Raw genomic sequence first — 18,879 nt, 5'->3', positions numbered from 1 at the left:
AATTGGATTGGCTTTCCTAGATCCCTCTGGAAAAATGATAATGAGGTCTCCTCATTTCCTTTTCTGTCCTGAAGCGGGCAGAGACATCATCTGGGGTCCCCGACTACAGAAGTGACCCAGATGAGGCTATCAAAAGGAGGATTGCCTGACACACTTTGGACACTTGTAATTTCATAATTTTGCACATACTTTTGTTATTATGATCCTATGAAGTTTTCTGCTACTTCTAGAAGATATTTTTGTATTTCCCCAGATTACTCATTGTAGCAATAGGGTGACAGGAAAACAGAGGTCAAAGGGAAAATTTAGAAGATCAATATCCTCCAGTTTCCATGGATGAGTGCTGATAGAGATGTGTGAATGCACACACACACACACACACACAGGTTCTAGAAATATTCACCTTGGAATCCCTTGTGTTATCAAAGGTCATCCAGAGATGAAGCAGATGGGGATTTTGTGGACAAGCAGAAATGAGAGCAGATCCTGTTTAACCAACAGCCCACTTTTTCTCTCTGTAGCTCTGAACGTAGTTAAGACAGAATTGGAAATGAAAATGCTAAAAGACACAGGGATCCCACCAAGCCTCAAATGGACATCCACTGCAGAGATAACTCCCCTCCTATCTCACTGAAGGAGGAAAGCAGGATTTCCCTCTTCCTGAGAACTTTCAAGTCACTGCAAAAGGAAAGCTGACCAGGCAAGCAAAACACTTACCTACACCATTGCTAAGAAATCCCATGATTGTACTTCTTGTACTGTATCACTGTGAATAATAACTTTTAAAGCTGGGCCAACATCTCAAATGAATATTTAACTTCAATGAAACAGAATTACTGCAGAAAAAATAAAAAAAAAAGACTAGGTACCTATGCAAAAAAAAGTATTTTACAATCAGCTAAAATTTAAAGAAAATTGAAATTCTTTAATGAAGTTATTTTATTTCTTAAAACAAAACGAAAGTACTAATGTTGAAAGAAAGCTAATAGGTATTCTTAAGATCATTTATTTTGGTCACAGTGAGAGGGAGCCAAAAAATGAATAGACACCTTATTGGATCCTGCGTATGTACTAGAAAACATTCTGTTTGTTAATTTTCACAATTCTACATCAGGTACTTTTTTTTTCTTTTCTTTTTACAAATGAGAAAACTGAATCCCACAGAATTTCATGAGACACTGACACAGCTTATATTTTTTAGGAATTAGTAAAGCAATTATTTATAATATTTATTAATAATTTGAGACACTTAGATGCTTTATTTTTATTTTTTAATGTTTATTTATTTTTAATTTTTTTTGAGAGAGAGGGAGACACAGAATCTGAAGCAGGCTCCAGGCTCTGAGCTGTCAGCACAGCGCCCGACGAAGGGCTCAAACCCACGAACTGCAAGATCATGACCTGAGCCAAAGTCGGACACTTAAGCAACTGAGCCACCCAGGTGCCCCTAGATGCTTTATTTTTAATGACATTTATTTTCTTACAATGATCCTAAGTACAGTGCAGTTTTTACACCAAGCTTATTTTAAGAAAATAAACACAACATTAATGTATGTTATTCAAGGTTGCATTTGCTACGTGTGGAGAGAGGACAGGAACTCAGACATGCTGAACATAAACTTCCATTCTTACTATTTATGATATTTTCTCATTTTCTCCCTAACTCTTTGATGAGTAAGAGGCATCATGAGAACACTGACACACCACTAAGGGTTCAGTCTTTAGTGAATAATTCCTACGCTTAGGTCTTTGATAATACATCAAAATTGTTGAAAAGCTTTCCTTCATCTTTTCAGTCATGACAGAGGAAATGGGATTGTAACAATCTGGCAGAGCTGTTCCCTCAATAATGATCTTTCTTTATGAGGCATCAGCCCCTTTTTTTTCCGTTGGGACTATGGAAAATTATGAACAGAGATTCTTTCCTAATGCAAACATCATACTGGGAAAAACATTATTCAAGGCAAATTGTACACCCTGCTGATGAATGAAGGTGTTCACGTAGAGAAAAGGGAGGCAGCAAGGGACACACGGTGAGACAGACTCAATGCATTAGGTGTACTTAAGGCAAGTGCAACTACAAAGAAATAAGTAGGGGTGTAAGAAGGTTCAAGAGCTTGGCGAGTACAAGAACTAGACTCTAGTAGTCTAGTAGTCTAGACTCTACTACTCTGACTCTAGTAGTCTAGAGTCAGTCCCCCCCGAGTCATGGGGTCAGTATATTTCCCAGGGTTGAAATACAGAAAAGCTTTCTGAGAAAAGGAACATGAAGAGAATTTATAGATGAGAAACCTATGGTTTGTGACATTGAAAAAGGAGACGGTGCCAGGCTTGTAGTCTAGGAAAACTCCAACACAATGGGGAGGAACAGGCAAGGCCAGGATTAAGACGAAGGGGTCAGAGAAGGAGGACTCCTCAAAAGCATTATATTCAACCCTTTAACCCTTTAACGCAATAGCCATATTAGGTTGATACCCAGAGTAAACATGTTGGTAATTTTAAGTATGTCTAACATGAAATTTCATATTGGATTCTGGGCATGTTCTATCATATACCCCCCAAGATCAAACCCCCAGTAATGTTTCCCCGAACTGATAACCAGGGAGCCTGGGACACCATAATCGCTGTTACATGCATTATTTGATTTCCACCAGCACATATATCTCACTGGTCTTCGTCCCGTAGAAATGCCAAAATACGTCGTATTTTGGGGTCAGTGTGGAATCACGTGAGCTGCAAAAAAAGTACAGGGTTGGGTGAGGGATATGACGTAGCTTTATTTGTGACCCTGTGACAGGGATCTGATCTTGGGAATAACTGGAGTGGGAACTATGAAAAATCTGTCTTTGGGGAGAGGTATAACACTGAAGAAGCACAATATGTACGTTATGTGTTACAGGGGAAAATATGGGTCTCGGAACATAAGACCTACTAGGAATGAAAAATTCTGAAAGGTGGTAAGTACAAGGTGGTTTGATGATACTGATATCTCCTTACCTTGCTAGTGCTAAACATGTGTCGGTTCTCAAAAAACAAAACAAAACAAAACAAAACCCCACAATCAACATAAGCAAGGGAGGCAGCCCTGAAATCTCTTTCCCCTGATGATCAAGGGAAAGACTGGGGATGATGGTGAGATAGTGAACTGGTGAAGGAGAGTATGAACCAGACACCCAATGAAATATGACCATATCATCAGCACAGGACATCCAGTCTCCTTTGTCTTCTCTCTCCATACCCAGAAATTGTGCCCTTTTCCCCATTTAGCCCCTGGCATCACAAGACTCCCACAGCCACCCACTTGCTCTAACACTCCTCACCTTTTTTAAAGGCTTGTATTATCTCTTGCAGATCAAGAGCTCGGAATGTGTTCCTTTGTCCCTTGAGAAAAGTTTTTGGTTTCTTCAGACTCAAGACCCTGCTCCTAGGGATGACAAAAATTGAACCCCACACTTCTGACTTTTTGTCCCTCCACACAACTTTTTATCTTCACCCCATTGAAGCGCTTGAACCCTGAATACCCTGAGAAAGAACAGGAGACTTGTGACCTTAGAGTCAGGGAAAAGTGTTCACACCTACCCTCTCTCAGTTGCCTTCTGTGTGACCTTAGGAAGGTCTTGACCTCTCAGAGGCACAGTTTCCAAAATTAAATCATGAACCTCTCCCTCTCTAAATCCTAGAAATCATATAAAATTACATGAAATAATGGATATAACAAAACAAAACTTTGGTACCTTTAAAAAAAACGTAAACTCTGCTTCCCAGCAGGAAAGCCCTCAGAATAACATCTGAGCTTTCAGGTTTTCTGGGAACGTTTGCAAACACTTGGAACTTGAGCACCAAACTAACGATGGCCTGAATTTCCTGTGTTAGGAAAAAACTCGATGCTGTCACATAGGTGTGCAAAATTGAGACACAAGGATGCCACCTTTCCAATCTGGCTTCCAATGTATGAGATCAAGATGGATCACTTGTGTATACTAGGGCCAAAATATTTCTTGAGATTCGAGTCTGTTTTTGGAAATCTAAGAGCTGCATAGAAGGTCTCTTCCATTCCAAGGGCAGAAATTTAAATATAAGGGAGCTGTCTCCAACTCTGGGTGCTTGGCAGATAAAGAAGATATGACATTCCCAGGATAAGCCAAGCGCCTAAGAAATATGAGAACCTGAGTTAGATATGGGCATGCAAGGTGAATAAAAGCTATCATGTCACAAGGGTCTGCCACGCCTTAGCCTTGATACTGCTACTGACCCAAACTGTGTGACTTCCCACCATCCAAATTCTATACCACAGAGCCTGGTCTATTCTCAACAGTTACAGAACACTCAAACCACAATTTGTGAACAGAAATTTCACATAAAACTATGCATCCAAATTGTCCGGCCCTGAGAAATGTTTTATTCTAACTGATCACCACAGAACTCTAATGCCTTTAAACCTCTTTCACCATCTCTGATCCCCCACACATACCTTTCCATGAGGTGATTCACATCCTAGGGAGAAAAGGGAAAACATGAGTCAAGAGGTAACAGGCCCTCCCCACTTACAAAGCATCATCACATTCCCACCAACCCTACGGTGGGAATAAAGATGGTCCCAATGTGAGAGCAAATAAGTAAAGATAAGACCCAGGCTAATCATTCCAGAAGACTCATGTGAGGTTGTCAGATTTCCTAAAAGGTAGAAACAGCTTTGAGCCTTGTGGAAGTAAAGCATGAAGCTTCTAGTATCCGGAGTGGAGACATATTTACGAGGAAAACAACAGTTCCATAATTTTTTCCCCAAGTGCATGAGATGATATGAATAATGCATGGCTCTTTCATTTATTCAATAGAAACGTAAAGGGATTTGCTATTATTTGCCAAACGTCAGGACAGGCTTTGGAGAATCAAAGATGAGTAAATAATCATAATATCCCTCAAGAGGTTTCCATGCCTTTGCTGAGGATACGAGCAATATACGAAGGTAGGCATTTTTCAAGTCCTCTTCTCATTACACGCTATCTGTAAGTGACCTTGTCCACTCCCTTAAGTTCAACACACATCCATGTCCACTTAATTTCCAACCCTATGTTTTTACTCAGTTTTGTCTCTTAAACGCAGGTTAATGATTTCAGTAGTAAACAGGCCACAGAAACAAGTAGGTTAGGATGTCTAATATGTAACTTACCATTCACCAACCAAACCGTCTCCTCCCTTACACTCCATTGTTCATAAGGTTGCCAATATCCATTCACTCACTGTCCTAAACATTACAATATTTACAACGCACTTCAGTCTCCACCAAGCAATTCAGTCCACATTCTTTGTCTAATTTTTTCAAGTTTTTATTTAATTATTTTTAATTTTTTAAATGTTTTTGAGAGAGGGAGAGAGAGAGAGTACAGGACAAAGGCAGAGAGAGGGAGAGAGAGAATCCCAAGGAGGCTCCATGCTGTCAGTGCAGAGCCTGACACGGGGCTCGATCTCACAAACTGAGATCATGACCCGATCTGAAATCAAGAGCTGGACACTTAACCAACTGAGCTACTGAGGCACCCCAAGTTTTTATTTAAAATTCCATTTGATTAACATACATACATAATACATACTCATAATACATACATACATAACTCATACATAGTATGAGTTCAGTTTAGTCCACTTTCTTAAAGTTTTTAGCCATCTGATTTTCTTTATCATCACAGATATTGCTTCATTTGTTTGAACAAATATCTACCAGTATATTTGATGTCGTCTACCTCAGACTTCACGTCCCTCATGTCACCAAAATCTAGGCCAACAGGTGGGTCTCCAAGGGCCATTAAAAATAAATGCTCTCTGTATTAGGGCTTTTGTGTTGTATATGACAAAATTCAAAACTAAATTAAGTAGCGAAAAGGATCTGGGGGCAGTTATAACTTTAATGAAAGCTTAATTTTGAAGCTCAAACCCTGTCATCAAGACCCTATGTCTTTCTCCAAATTCTACTTATTCCCTCTTAATTGACTTTATTCTCAGTTCATAAAGGAAACATGAATCTCCTGATATAAACTCCAGAAGAAAAAAGAACTTCTCTTCCCAATTAAAACAAACAAACAAAAAAAAACTCTTATGGCTGCATGGCACTGCCCTGCATTGGATCAGGTGCCCATATTAAAAGTATCACTGTAGGGGCGCCTGGGTGGCTCAGTCGGTTAAGCGTCTGACTTTGGCTCAGGTCATGATCTTGTGGTTTGTGGGTTCAAGCCCCGCGTTGGGATCTGTGCTGACAGCTCAGAGCCTGGAGCCTGCTTCAGATTCTGTGCCTCCCTCTCTCTGCCCCTCCCATGTTCATGCTCTGTCTCTCTACGTCTCAAAAATAAATAAACGTTAAAAAAATTTTTAAATCATTTATCCAATAATTAAAATTGGTATTAAAATTAGTATTAATCTGAGGTAGATGATGATAGGGTAAGAGGCATGCTGTAATCACTCGAATAACCACTATGGGGAAAAAAAACTAACACTGAAACAAAACAAAACAAAACAAAACAAAACAAAACCCCCACAGAAATAGGAAAATTTAAAATTAAACTTAAAATATTTGTTTAACTCAAACAAAGCTAGTCAAGGGAAAACAGAACAATGAAAACTACAGGCAACATATGGAGAGAAAATAGCAATATGATAAATTTAAATACAACAACACCAAAAATTGCATTAAATGTTATTGTTTTAACATCCCAATTAAAAGGCAATGATTATACGGGTGCTTGGTGGCTCAGTTGGTTGAGCATCCAACTTTGGCTCAGGTCATGATCCATATTTTGGATCCAAAGATAGAAATACAGTAAAAAGATAGAAAAATATATACCATGCAAGCAGTAATCACAAGATAGCTCAAGTATTTATATTAATACTAGACAAAATAGACTTTAAGACAATAAATATTATGAGAGAATGAGAGGGAAGTTTCAGAATGATAAAAGGTTCAGTATGTCAAGAAAGGATATAACAATTATAAACGTATGTGTACCTAACAGCAGAGCTTCAAAATACACAAAGCAAAACTGAAAGGATTAAACAAAAATAGACAATTTAGTAGTTGTAGATTTCAATAGCTCACTCTCAATAACTGACAGAATAACTTGTATGAAAATCTGCAGATACAGAAGATGTGGATGATACTATCAACCAACTTGACCTAACTGACATCTATAGACTATTATATCTAACAAACGCAGAATATACGTTCTTCTCAAATTCATATAGAAAAAGTTTGTGGACATACACTATTTTAGTCCGTGAGACAAGTATCAATACATTCAAATACTGAAATAATAAAATATGTGTTTTCTGACTGCAAAGAAATTAAATTTGAAATCTGCGGCAGAAGAAAAAGTGAGAAATCAAGTATTATTAAATTAAACGCACACTTTCTAGGGATTTACCCAAAGAATACAAAAATACAAATTCGAAGGGATACATGCACTCTAATGTAGCATTAGAACTGCATTATCTACAATAGCCAAATTATTGTAACAGCATAAGTGTCCACTGACTGATGAATGGATAAAGATGTGATATCTATATATAACGGGATATTACTCAGCCATAAAAAAAATGAAATCTTGTCATTTGCAACAACATGGATGGAACTAGAGAGTATTATGCTAAACGAAATAAATGCAATGCATTTATATCATTAAATACTATTATCAGAAAAGATGGTCTCAAATAAGTAATGAATGTTTCTACTTTAAGAAACTAGAAAAAGGATGGCAAACTAAACCCAACACACACATACTCGCATTCATGCGTGCATACACATACATACACAAAGGAAACAATAAAGATAAAAGCAGACACAAATGACACAGAAAGGTTAAAAAAAAACCTAAAGTCAATGACATAATAATTGATTCTTGAAGAAAATCAACAAAGACAAATTGACCAAAGACAACTAAACTGACCAAAAAAAAAAAAAAAAGAAGAAGAAGAAGAAGAAAGAAAGAAAAAGAAAAAAGCACACCACCAAAATCAGGAATCAAAGAGGGGACATTACTGTGAGTGTTGGAAAAGCTAGAGGTATTATAAGTGATTATTATGACCACCTTTATGTCTATATATCAGGCAACTTAGAGTGGAATGATCCCTACAAAGACATATATTACAAAAGCTGACTTAAGAACTTCAACAAAATGTAAATAAACCTAATACATATTTTTAAATATTATTTTAAGTCTTTTACAAAAGAAAAGCCCAGAATGAGATGGCTTCACTGGGTGAATTCTATTGAATGTTTTAAGAATAAATAATACTAGTCCTTCACCACCTACTTTTTGTTTGTTTGTTTTTCAGAAACTAGAAAAGGAGGGAGAAGAAAAATCTTAGTTCATTCTATGAGGGAAGAACAAGTCTCAGGATGTGAAGTTCATTTGTCTGTGACCAAGCTGAATCGGGAAGAGGTACCAGATAAGTCCTTAGCACTAGATCACAGATAACAGAGGCCCATAGACTATCCCTGGATACAAAGCAAATTCTCTCCACAGTGAGATTTCTGCACTGCACTTGATAAATAAATATGCAATTGTTCCTTGCTATTTATTCCTATAAGCTCTGACAGAGATGCAGGAAAGGGGTACTCTGCAGGGCCAAAGGAACCTTAGAGTCACCACCAGGAAGAGCAAAGCAACACGGGAGAGAAGGAAACTTGGTCTTCATTTTTCTCAAATCTCAGGTGCTGGCGCTTCTTCCCGAGTCTTACCTGCAGCATGTCCATCGTTGACCCCTGGAGCCGATGTTCCAGATCTGAGATGAGGTCGGTCAACAGCTGGCTGTGCTGGGCCAGTTCATCCCCAGCTTCAGCCAGCCTGCCTAGAACAGCTTTCTCCTCGTTTTCCAAATTCTGCAGCTCCCTCAGCTCCTCATACTCCAGGATGTCCTTCAGTTTTTTAAACTGTGCCTGGATACTTTGTCTCTCAGTTTGCATTTGTTTCTTCAGGAATGAGAAAGAGAGAGAGGTACCTGGGCTATCAGGCCGAGACTAGGAACCAGAAAGAACTCCTTTCTTTGGAAAGTTCTCACAGGGAAATGAAATAGAAGCCAGGGAGCAATTCTTGGGAAAGCTGACTTTTCCTATCATCTTTTCTCCATCACATTCCAAAATAATGGCCTCAAGTTTGCATTATTGAGGCTAACCCTGAGCCCCAATGGGATCCCCGGGTGTGGCTTAGCTTTCACACAGCTGTCCAGGACAACCAAGTCTCCTCATATTATTCTTGACCCCCACCCCTTCACCCTTGGCTGAAAACTGAACGGTGCTGACAGAACCATGAGTCATTGCTAAATGTCTTCCCCTAGAAAGATCAAAGACTCAAAATCACAACAGGAATGTAGCACAGAATTCACTAGCCATCTTCTATGTGAATACCTGCTTCTAAACATCTGTGTTCATTTATAATAGGTTCACTTCTCAGCCCCAACCCTTATCAGAGAAAGGATAAAGAAGAGGACCAATCAAATGACTTTTGGACATAGAAACTATCAGGGAACAAAAAGGAAGGAGGCTCTTTGTTAGTAAGGCCCAAGGTCCTGTCTAGATTTTTGTCAAACTCCCTCAGGAAACATCTCCTACCTTCCAGGAAGTTCTCTCTTCTCCGATACCAGCTTCCAACATCCTAGCTTCCTGCTGGTCTTCCCTCAGCTTCCATAGAGCTTCCTGGAGCTTCTTCTATGAGACAGGAATCACACCATAGTCAAGCTATGAGATTCCTCAGCATTAGCATAGGGTATAAATGAGGGGAAAAATCAGGCTGATCTCCAAAGAGACAAGAGTTTACAGAACCGGTGAAAATAGCAATTAGAATCCATGACTTGGAAGAAAACTTGAGGTGGTGGTGAATGTGTTCTTTAAGACTCAGGTGATAGACATCACCATCCCCTTGTCAAAAGAGAGTGACTGATTCTCTTTGTACCAGAAGAACAAGCTGAATCCTGCAGCCAGGAAAGAAATTACATCTCAATCTACCCTACTGTTCAAAGGAGTGATGAGAGCCTCTCTTGGGCACGGAATCTCCACCCATCTAGCACAAGGTACAAAAGTATCTACTTTTGGTTAAACCTGTGTGGTAGGGTTACAAAAAGTTGTAATTGAATGGAATGGCCAAAAATGTTCTTTAGGCAAAAAACAAAAACAAACAAACAAACAAACAAACAAAAAAACTGTCTTTCAGGTCTTAGAAGGTGAGAATAGAAAGACAAAATCACAGGCTTGGGCACAGCCTTCGGGTCTATGGTGACAAGGGAATGCAAGTTGAATACAAAGTGGAGATTGCTCATCAAGTATCGTTTTCATCAAGTATCGTTTTCTGCCCTGTATTTCCTCCATCCTGGTCTCTTACCTGGTAGTCCTGGGCAATTTCCTCCACGAGGACCGTGTGGTGACCACGGTGCTCCTGAGACCGTTCGCAAAGCCAGCAAATGATCTTCCCATCCGTCTTACAGAAAAGCAGGAGTTTCTCTTCATGGCGCTCACAGAGATTTATCTTCTGCCCCTCCTCGGGGCTCACCTTGACCTCTCTGAGCCTCTCCACTATGTTGGCCACATGCCAGTTAGGCCGCAGCTCCCCAGTACAGTACCTGATTCGGCACACAGGGCATCTGCTCTCCCCTCCTTGGTTTGTCGTGGACTCCTTGGTCTTTGCAGTGATGCAGGCCTGGCAGAAGCTGTGGCCACAGTCTAGGCTCAGGGGCTGTGTCAGGATGTCCAGGCAGATGGGGCAGGTCACTTCCTCCTGTAAGCATTTCAGGAGTTCAGAAGCCATAGCAGCTGCTCCCTGTCCTGACTTCTGTGGCTCTTCTTGCTCACAGATCCCTGCATGATAGGGAAGGTTAAAAGGGGGCAGAATAAGAAAGGTAGGAATAAAATTACACTAATTGCGCAGAAATCGAGGACAGGCCAAAATCATAATATCGAAGGACAAGAAAGAGAAGGTGGAGAAACAAGAAAGGAGCATGGGGACCTGGTAAACAGGACTTTTCTTAATAATTTCAAGTGCATTACTCCTGGTTCATGTGACAGGAAAAATCCCATCTTTATCTGCGACGACTATTATTTTCCTTTTATTTTACTAAACAAAAAGATGACCTGAGGCCTCCTCTACCAAGACCCTTGTGTGACCTACCATCTCTCTTGCTTTTTCTTTGCCATCTCCAAAACACAGCCCCACTGTAAAAAGCACCCATCCACATATGCCTTTGGGTTTTTATACCTGTCTTTCACTCAGCATGGATACTGCCCCTGACATCGATATGACTCACTCTTACACTTCAGTAAACTCTCAACAAGTTCTCTTATCAAAAAGTCCTGCTCTAACTTACAGTGTAACCATTGACATCACTTACGAGAAGTTTGCAATGATTTCTCTTATCATGGCATAATATATGACAGTATGTTTGTGTACACGGTAAAAGCAAACCCTTCATCAGATGTGTGAACAGAGGTGGTAAGTGACTTACAAAGGTCATTTATCTCCAATACAGAGTTGGGATCAACTTAACGTATTCAAAGCCCTCCTACAGAGGTCTGTCCCCTATCCCAATGAGCTAATCAAAGGCAAACAAAAGGACCCAATTAACACCCAGAACAATGGAAGGTGTGGGGATGAAGAGATCCAGACCAGCTGAGAGGTTCTGGGAAGTCCAGTGTTTATAACCAGTGAGATTTCAGCGTGGCCAGGAAATAAACCAGGGACATTAACAGGAACCTAAAGGTGTGTATGTAGGGGGACAGTAGGGGAGATGGTATATACTCATAGGATCATATAAGTCAAATACCTGAAAAAAAAAAAATAGAAACACAGATGAAATGTTAGTCTTGACAAAGAAGTCTCAAAATATTGGGCAAGTTTATTCAATTAATTATCATTAATGATGAATTAAATGCCAGCAACTTGACTAATACCCATAAACACCAAAATAAGTCTAAACAGAGGGTTTAAACCCAAACGAGCAAGGGGGGGGGGAGAGAAAGAGAGAGAGAGAAAGACTGAGAGAGAGAGAGAGAGAGAGAGAGAGAGAAATCAAGAAACAGACTCTTAACTATAGAGAACAAACTGATGGTTACCAGAGGGGATATGAGTGGGGGATGGGTTAAATAGGCAAGGAAGATTAAGGAGGGCACTTGCTGTGATGAGCATAATGTGTCATATGAAGCGCTGAATCACTATATTGTACACCTGAAACTAATATAACACTATACGTGAACCATATTGGAACTAAAATTTTTAAAAACAGAGGGTTTAAACCACTATGGACTTGGCATTCATAAATTAAGTAATAGACCACACACACATACACACACACACACACACACACACACACATACACAGCATGTGCAAGAAGATGTGGAAAACACTACTAGAGAGATGCACATACTGTTGGGAAAACAAATAATGGGGTAAATAAAGGGTTATCCAAGAATTCCAACTTGAAAACAGAAGGGTTGAATTGAAAGCTGAAGAAAATGAAGGAAAGATGGGATGAGACAGGGGACACAATGTACTGGGTAGAGGAAGTGATCTGGTCACAGAAAACATGTCACCTTGTATGAGTTTTAAAAGGTCAGTGTGGCTGGGGTGCAGAAAATTGCTGGGCCTTTGACATCACATGAGCCTTCAGTGGCCATCAAACAGAACACTCCCCAAATTACACAACGTTTAGGGAATCTCTTCCAAGAGCAGGGAGACATTATCAAGGTTTTCTCATCAGAGATGAGTAGGAGCATATTTAGCTCTGCACTCAGGCTGTGTGACAGATTAGGTGGATCCAGTGTGGAACTGGGAAGGTCAGGTGGGATGCCCACACAGCAACTCGGAGAAGGAGGATGATAGCTCAAGGGACAAGTTGATGAAGGAAACGGAGGGCAGCAGATAAGAGTGAGAGATAAGATGAGGTAAAAGGATAGGGTTGGGAGTTGGGAACAAGAGGTTAACATCAGGCTTGGGATCTTTCTTCTGGTAAAGGTAACACTGGTTTACTCTTCTGGCGGGTAGTTTCTTGTTCGTTTTTCTGGGAAACCTACCAGGTTACAATGAAGTGGAAGGTCAGCTGTCTTGCAAGGCCACAATATTAACAGCAAAAATGGCTTGATGTGTAAAGTGCATTGGGACTAGGAAGACTTGATACAGACCTTAAATGCCGGCTGGTAAGCAAAGACTCGCTTTTCACAAGCGGATTGTGACTCTTAGGGCCAAATAGGTCTTGTTTAGGCCCCTGGAAGCTGTACTCATGGGATTTCACCAGGTAATCAGCCCTTTGTAGCGCTAGGCTTATGGATGGCAGGTTCACCCACATCTACCTAGTCTGGTTTCTTAAGAAGCTGAGATACCAGGACTAAAATACCTCCTGTATCACTGTAAGGGCCATCACTGATGGCTTACCTGAAGCAGCCATGCCAGCATGCTGTGTCTCCTGTCCTCTAGCCCCCAGATAAGCTAAATGAAGCTGGAGGTTTGCGTCTTGTCAGGTTGCATGGATGGAAATGGTGACCCAAAGTGGAAACTACCGCCAGTGGTCAGTCACCACAACTGCAGCTGGTGGGTGTCACACAGTGGTAGCACAATGACACTCATTCTCTGATGGCCCTGTGGCCACAGTCTAGATTCAGGGGTTCTGTCAGGAGCTCCAGGCAAACAGGGGTATGTGGCAAAAAACAGAGAAAGGGAAGATCTCAGTAATGATTAAGGTTTTGATGGCTGCCAAGGTTTGATGGTAAAGAACGATCTCCAATATGAGACAACCGATAAGGTTTCCCTTTGCTCCACACAAGGGAAGGGAAAGCTATGAAGGCAGCATGGAGATCAATTTAAATCTACTAAAACTGTCCACTCATGCCACGTTCATCATGCATAAAGGAAACCTGATGAGAATAAGGCAGCCATGCACTGCAAATATAATCCAGCTAATGGTAAAGATACTGAAAATAGTTCAAAGACCATATGAAGTAAGCCCCCAGCTGGAGAGACCATGGGTCAGATGAGGTTCTGACAAACAGGAAGATCAGAGGTAGGTATCTTATCAGAGGTAGATATTATATTATGTGTACCTATTACACAATAAAATCTACCCCTATTACATGATAATATCTAGCCAAACTATGTTATGAACATGGAGTGAGGCCTCATCCCATTCAAGATACAACCAGTGCAGAGAAGCATCAAGAGCCTTCTACGGGAGGGAGCAACAGCGAATGCATCCCGCTGTAGGGCTGTGGGGTTTATTTTCACACTAGGGCTATAAAGAGCTAATGACAAAGCAGCTGCTGTCACCACTGACACAGGAGGAGGAATGGGCAAAGGGGCTGGAGTTGCCATACATGAGGGAGGAGCTCACTGCTACTTAAGCCGTGACCCAAGGGCTCTGTGGCAATCTGGGAGATAGATACGGGAACATGAGTGGTATCTGCCTGACAGAACTCCCAGGTCATCTGGCTGCCACAGGTGTCAGGACCCTACTCATGGGTCTTCTCCATACATCTGAGCTCGTGAGAATGCAAACTCGACATGTTCCAGAGGCGAGAGCTAAGGACAAGCAAAAGGACATAAAAAGACAATTAACTATGTAAAAGTCCAAACAGTAAAGATACACACAAAATTTGATTCTTTTGTGACTAAACCAAACTGTTTCTCTAAGTATGATGAAGCCACGAGTTATGGACATATATGGGAAAGAGTCACTTTGCCTAAGTAGAATGGGAAAAGAAAATTGTGCTGTTTCATTTGCCAGGTAGTCATCTAATATATTTAATATGAACTCCTTATAAAACTAGCAAAATGAAAAAGGAAGCAGAAAAGTAAACAAATCGATTCTAAAACCCTGTGATCATTGGCATGACAAGAGGTATACTATTTGAGTTCAGAAGTCAGGTGCCAGTCACTGACCAGTGGCTGAGAGGGGCACAAGGAATATGTAGCAGAGGTAATAACCTCCAAAATCAGCTTTGATAAAGTGACGTTTGTCAGATGAAGTAAAGTCAGGCAGGGTGGGAGAAGAGATCTGACGTGACGGGTGTCCCCATCCCGCTGTAAGGGGGATGCAGCTGTACCTCCTATGGGAATGGGGTGGAGTAAACAGAGGCTCCCCTGCTGTAAACTGCCTTCCCTCCTGGCTCTCAGGATTCTGTAACATACTTCTTCCCACATCTTTTTACATCGTTAACAACAATCAAACTCATTTTGTTTATTAAAAGTTAGAAAAGACCCCGCGTCTGGAGAATGCTCCCCTCACTCCTGATCTCTCCGGCAACCTGTTTCCGAGGCAGATATGGCCTGGGAGAAGGATGAGTAAGGTTGGTCATTCTCAAGGACCTTCTAGACGAGTTCACAGATGAAGGCTGCAGGTCCTGCCGGTTATCACCCCACCAAGCTCCTAGGCACAGACAGGCCAAGGTAGTGAAAATTTATCTAGAGTCATGCAGAAATACTTTATTGTTAGGCGATAGGCATTCAAACGTTAGGATTCAAAGATCCTTCTGCCTTCGGTCTTGCTGTGGAGAGCAGGAACTTTCTACCTCTGAAAAATGGAGGATTCTGGCTTGTCCTCAGCAAGGTGCAATTCACACTTGCAGAATGGGAAGGAGAATCTCCAGGGTAGACTTTGCTGGGAGAAATGAAGGTTCCTTCCAAGAAAGAACAAAAAGCCCTTCCATTCCAGTCTTCACAGCTCCCTTCTTTGAGGACTGCGCCTCCTCCAGCCGGCCTTCCCCACCCTCCCCGCCCCCCACACCCCCTCCCCCGACTTGCACCCCTACTCGGCACTCTCAGCAGGAAGGCTGCAAGCTGGGCGTTGCCCCGCCCTTCACAGCAGCTGCGAGACCCCACGTTAGACTCACCCCAAAATTCGGTTCTTCTCCCCACCGCTGCCCTCCGCAAACTACTGCACACAGCTTCCGACACCAGGGGAGAAGTCGTGCCTCCCCGAAAAAGAGTAGAGGCAGACGTGGTCAGGATCCTGTCCCCAAACCAGGCGCTAATCTCCGCTGAGACCCGGAGGAGCAAAGTGAAAACGGAAGTTGAATTCTTGGGGGAAGGCAGGACAGGAGGAGAGGCCACCGACCAATGGGAGGCCTCCGCATAGGACCCCCCCCCGCCCGCCCCCCAGGAAAATGACCAGGTTTCCGAGCCGCGGCCGGCCGGATGGGCCCGGGATTGCGCTCCTGCTGCTCCCGTGCTTTACCAGGGTTAAGGCGGCCTTTGGAGAAGGAGGCTTACCCGAGCAGTGTAACTTCGCACACACCCGCCTTGCCTTTTTCCGCTACAAATGAGCTGTCATGGGGAGGGAATAAAATTCCTCCTTTTCCACAAGGAGGCCCCGCACTTGAGGCTGGCCTGGGGCGGCCACATGGGCAGGCTGTCTACAGTTCCGCATCCCCCCGCTGGGGTCTGTGAATCTGACCGGTGTGTGTCCTCATCGGCGTGTGAGAGGGCAGGACTGTGCAAATCTGGCGTTACCTCACTCAGGTGGTCAGTCAGGGGCTGTCACAGAGTGGTAGCACAGCGAAGCTGACCTTCAGATTTTGGATTCAAGACGGCCAAAAATGACGCTTTTTCTACGGAGGCTGGGAAGATGGAGCTGTTTCAAGTGTCACGTTGGGCAACGCATCTAATACTTTTCAGCATATAATCTCTAAAATCCTAGCATAATAAAAACGAAGCAGGAAAATAATCGTGAAGGTTAATGTCATGTGTCAACTCGACTGGCCCCGAGGTGCCCAGATTAAACATTTCTGGGTCTGTCTGGGAAGTGGTTGTTTCTAGATGAGATTATCATTCAAATCTGTCCACTCAGGTTGTCTTCACCAGTGTTGTTGGGCATCATTGAATTTGTTGCGGGGCCTGAGAAGAAAAAGGGATTCATCCCTTTTATTGCCTGCCTGCCTGCTTGAGCCGGGATACAGGTCCTCTCCTGTCCTTGGACTGGAATTTACACCATTACCCACCCCAGTTCTCAAGCCTTTGGTCTCGGACTGAATTACGCCACCAGCTTTCCTAGGTCTCCACTTCGCAGCCACCAGATCCTGGAACTTCTCAGCCCCAAATAATCATGTGAGCCGATTCCTCATGATAAATCTCCTTCATATTGGTTCTGTTTCTCTGGAGAACCCTAACAATTCTAAAATTCTATGTCAAGTGGCATTGGTGAAGTGTGATAATGACGATGATAACAAAACAGGGGAGCTGTGCAGTTTCAAAGAATGCATGCCAAACAGTGATGTAGGAGAGCCAACTGTACAAGGAGGGTGTTGTAAGGGTGATAATGTTTAACATTTTTTTTGTTTGTTTATTTTTAAAGGAGAGAGAGACAGAGTGCAAGCGGAGGAGGGGCAGAGAGAGAGGGAGATACAGAATCTGAAGCAGGCTCCAGGCTCTGAACTGTCAGCACAGAGGCAGAGGCAGACAGAAGGCTCGAACCCAGGAACAATGAGATCATGACCTGAGCTGAAGTCAGACGCTTAGCTGACTGAGCCATCAGGTGCCCCTGATAATGTTTAAAAAGTCAACTTTAATCCCAAAAGACCTGCTCAGATAAGAGGAAGTCACTGTAAAAAAAATAAAATAAAATAAAATAAAATAAAATAGGAGTTTTGATGGGATCTGCAGTCTGAATGAGTCAGTCTGGAATGTAGCTGTCATTCACAGGAGGAAAGGTAGTTAAAATAAAGAAGCTTTCCTACTCTCTCTTTTCTCATGGGTCTTAGGATATTGTTAACATGCCCCTTCTTCTGATGTCCTTTCATATTATTTAACACCAAACAAGCATCTCATTTTGTTTTATTCAGTCGTCAAGATGCCCCTTATGGAAATCCTTCCTATGTGCTCTGGCTGATCTCCCAGGTGAGCTCAGTTTCTGGGTGGCAGCAATGACCCAAGGAGAAGGATGAGCAAAGTTAGTAATTTTGTGTGTGTGAGCTGCTGGAGATCTCGGAGTTTGAATTTGGAAAACTTGTAGGACTAGAAAACACCAAAGGAGCTGTAGAGGGACTGACTGTCATACCATTAAGGTTCCCAGACCCGGGGACAGGGTATTAGGAATTTATGTGGAGAGCACTGCAGAAATCCTACATGATTAATACTGACAGGCGTTAAATTGTTAAGCTTCAAAGAACTTTCTGACTTTACCCTACTGTCTTCCTCATAGCATCTTTTGCATCCCTGAGCAAAACCAGGCCTCTCTCTCTCTCTTCTGTTGCACTCAGTGCACAACTGGTCCAGAGTCCTGGGCCATGGCCCACAGAGATGCCATAAGTTCTTTATCTAGGGCTTCCTTTGCTTGAATTTCTCTCTGGCAGTCCTTGCTGAAACAAGGTTACTCCTGGAGGTGAGGACTCAGCCACTATACCTTGAGTTAGAAAATGAATATGCAGGGCGCCTGGGTGGATCAGTCAGGTGAGTGCTGATTTCAAGGTTCATGGGTTTGAGCCAGGCATTGGGCTCTGTGCTGACAGCTCGGAGCCTGGAGCCCGCTTCGGATTCTGTGTCTCCCTCTCTCTCTCTGCCCCTGCCCTGCTTGTGCTCTGTCTCTCAATGTCTCTCAAAAATAAACATTAAAAAATTAGGGGAGCCCGGGTGGCTCAGTCAGTTAAGCATCAGACTTCAGCTTGGGCCATGATCTCATGGTCTGTGACTTTGAGCCTGGCATCAGGCTCTATGCTGACAGCTCAAAACCTGGAGCCTGCTTTGGATTCTCTCTCTCTCTCTCTCTCTCTCTCTCTCTCTCTCTGCCCCTCCCCGGCTTGTGCTCTGTTTCTCTATCAAAAAAAATAAAACATTAAAAAAATTTAATTTAATATGCAAAAGTGCAAAGCAACAGAGAGAAATGCAGCAGGAAACCTACTGTATTACTGATATTATCAGTGGC

The 18,879-nt window shown here is 42.3% G+C and overlaps 1 protein-coding gene and 1 long non-coding RNA gene across 2 annotated transcripts; one reads left to right on the top strand and one right to left on the bottom strand.

Annotated features, from left to right (window-relative positions):
• Positions 1 to 990: 990 nt before the first annotated feature.
• On the bottom strand, positions 991 to 16,057 carry LOC122483478 (tripartite motif-containing protein 5-like). The gene is made up of 7 exons (XM_043580484.1): positions 15,854 to 16,057; positions 10,365 to 10,837; positions 9,599 to 9,694; positions 8,729 to 8,959; positions 4,472 to 4,494; positions 3,321 to 3,424; positions 991 to 2,733 (listed from the first exon to the last, which is right to left on the bottom strand). The coding sequence occupies exons 2-7, from the start codon at positions 10,785 to 10,787 to the stop codon at positions 2,714 to 2,716; spliced, it is 897 nt and encodes a 298-aa protein (XP_043436419.1). The 5' UTR covers positions 10,788 to 10,837; positions 15,854 to 16,057; the 3' UTR covers positions 991 to 2,713.
• Positions 4,861 to 8,433, top strand: LOC122483479. The gene is made up of 3 exons (XR_006297404.1): positions 4,861 to 4,966; positions 5,688 to 5,785; positions 8,323 to 8,433. It is a non-coding gene; the product is annotated as an uncharacterized LOC122483479 (long non-coding RNA).
• Positions 16,058 to 18,879: the final 2,822 nt, after the last annotated feature.

This window comes from Prionailurus bengalensis, chromosome D1 (assembly GCF_016509475.1).
Source record: "Prionailurus bengalensis isolate Pbe53 chromosome D1, Fcat_Pben_1.1_paternal_pri, whole genome shotgun sequence".
NCBI lineage: Eukaryota > Metazoa > Chordata > Mammalia > Carnivora > Felidae > Prionailurus > Prionailurus bengalensis.
Note: the sequence above shows the minus strand (reverse complement) of the source record. Positions and strands in the feature narration are given on the sequence as shown.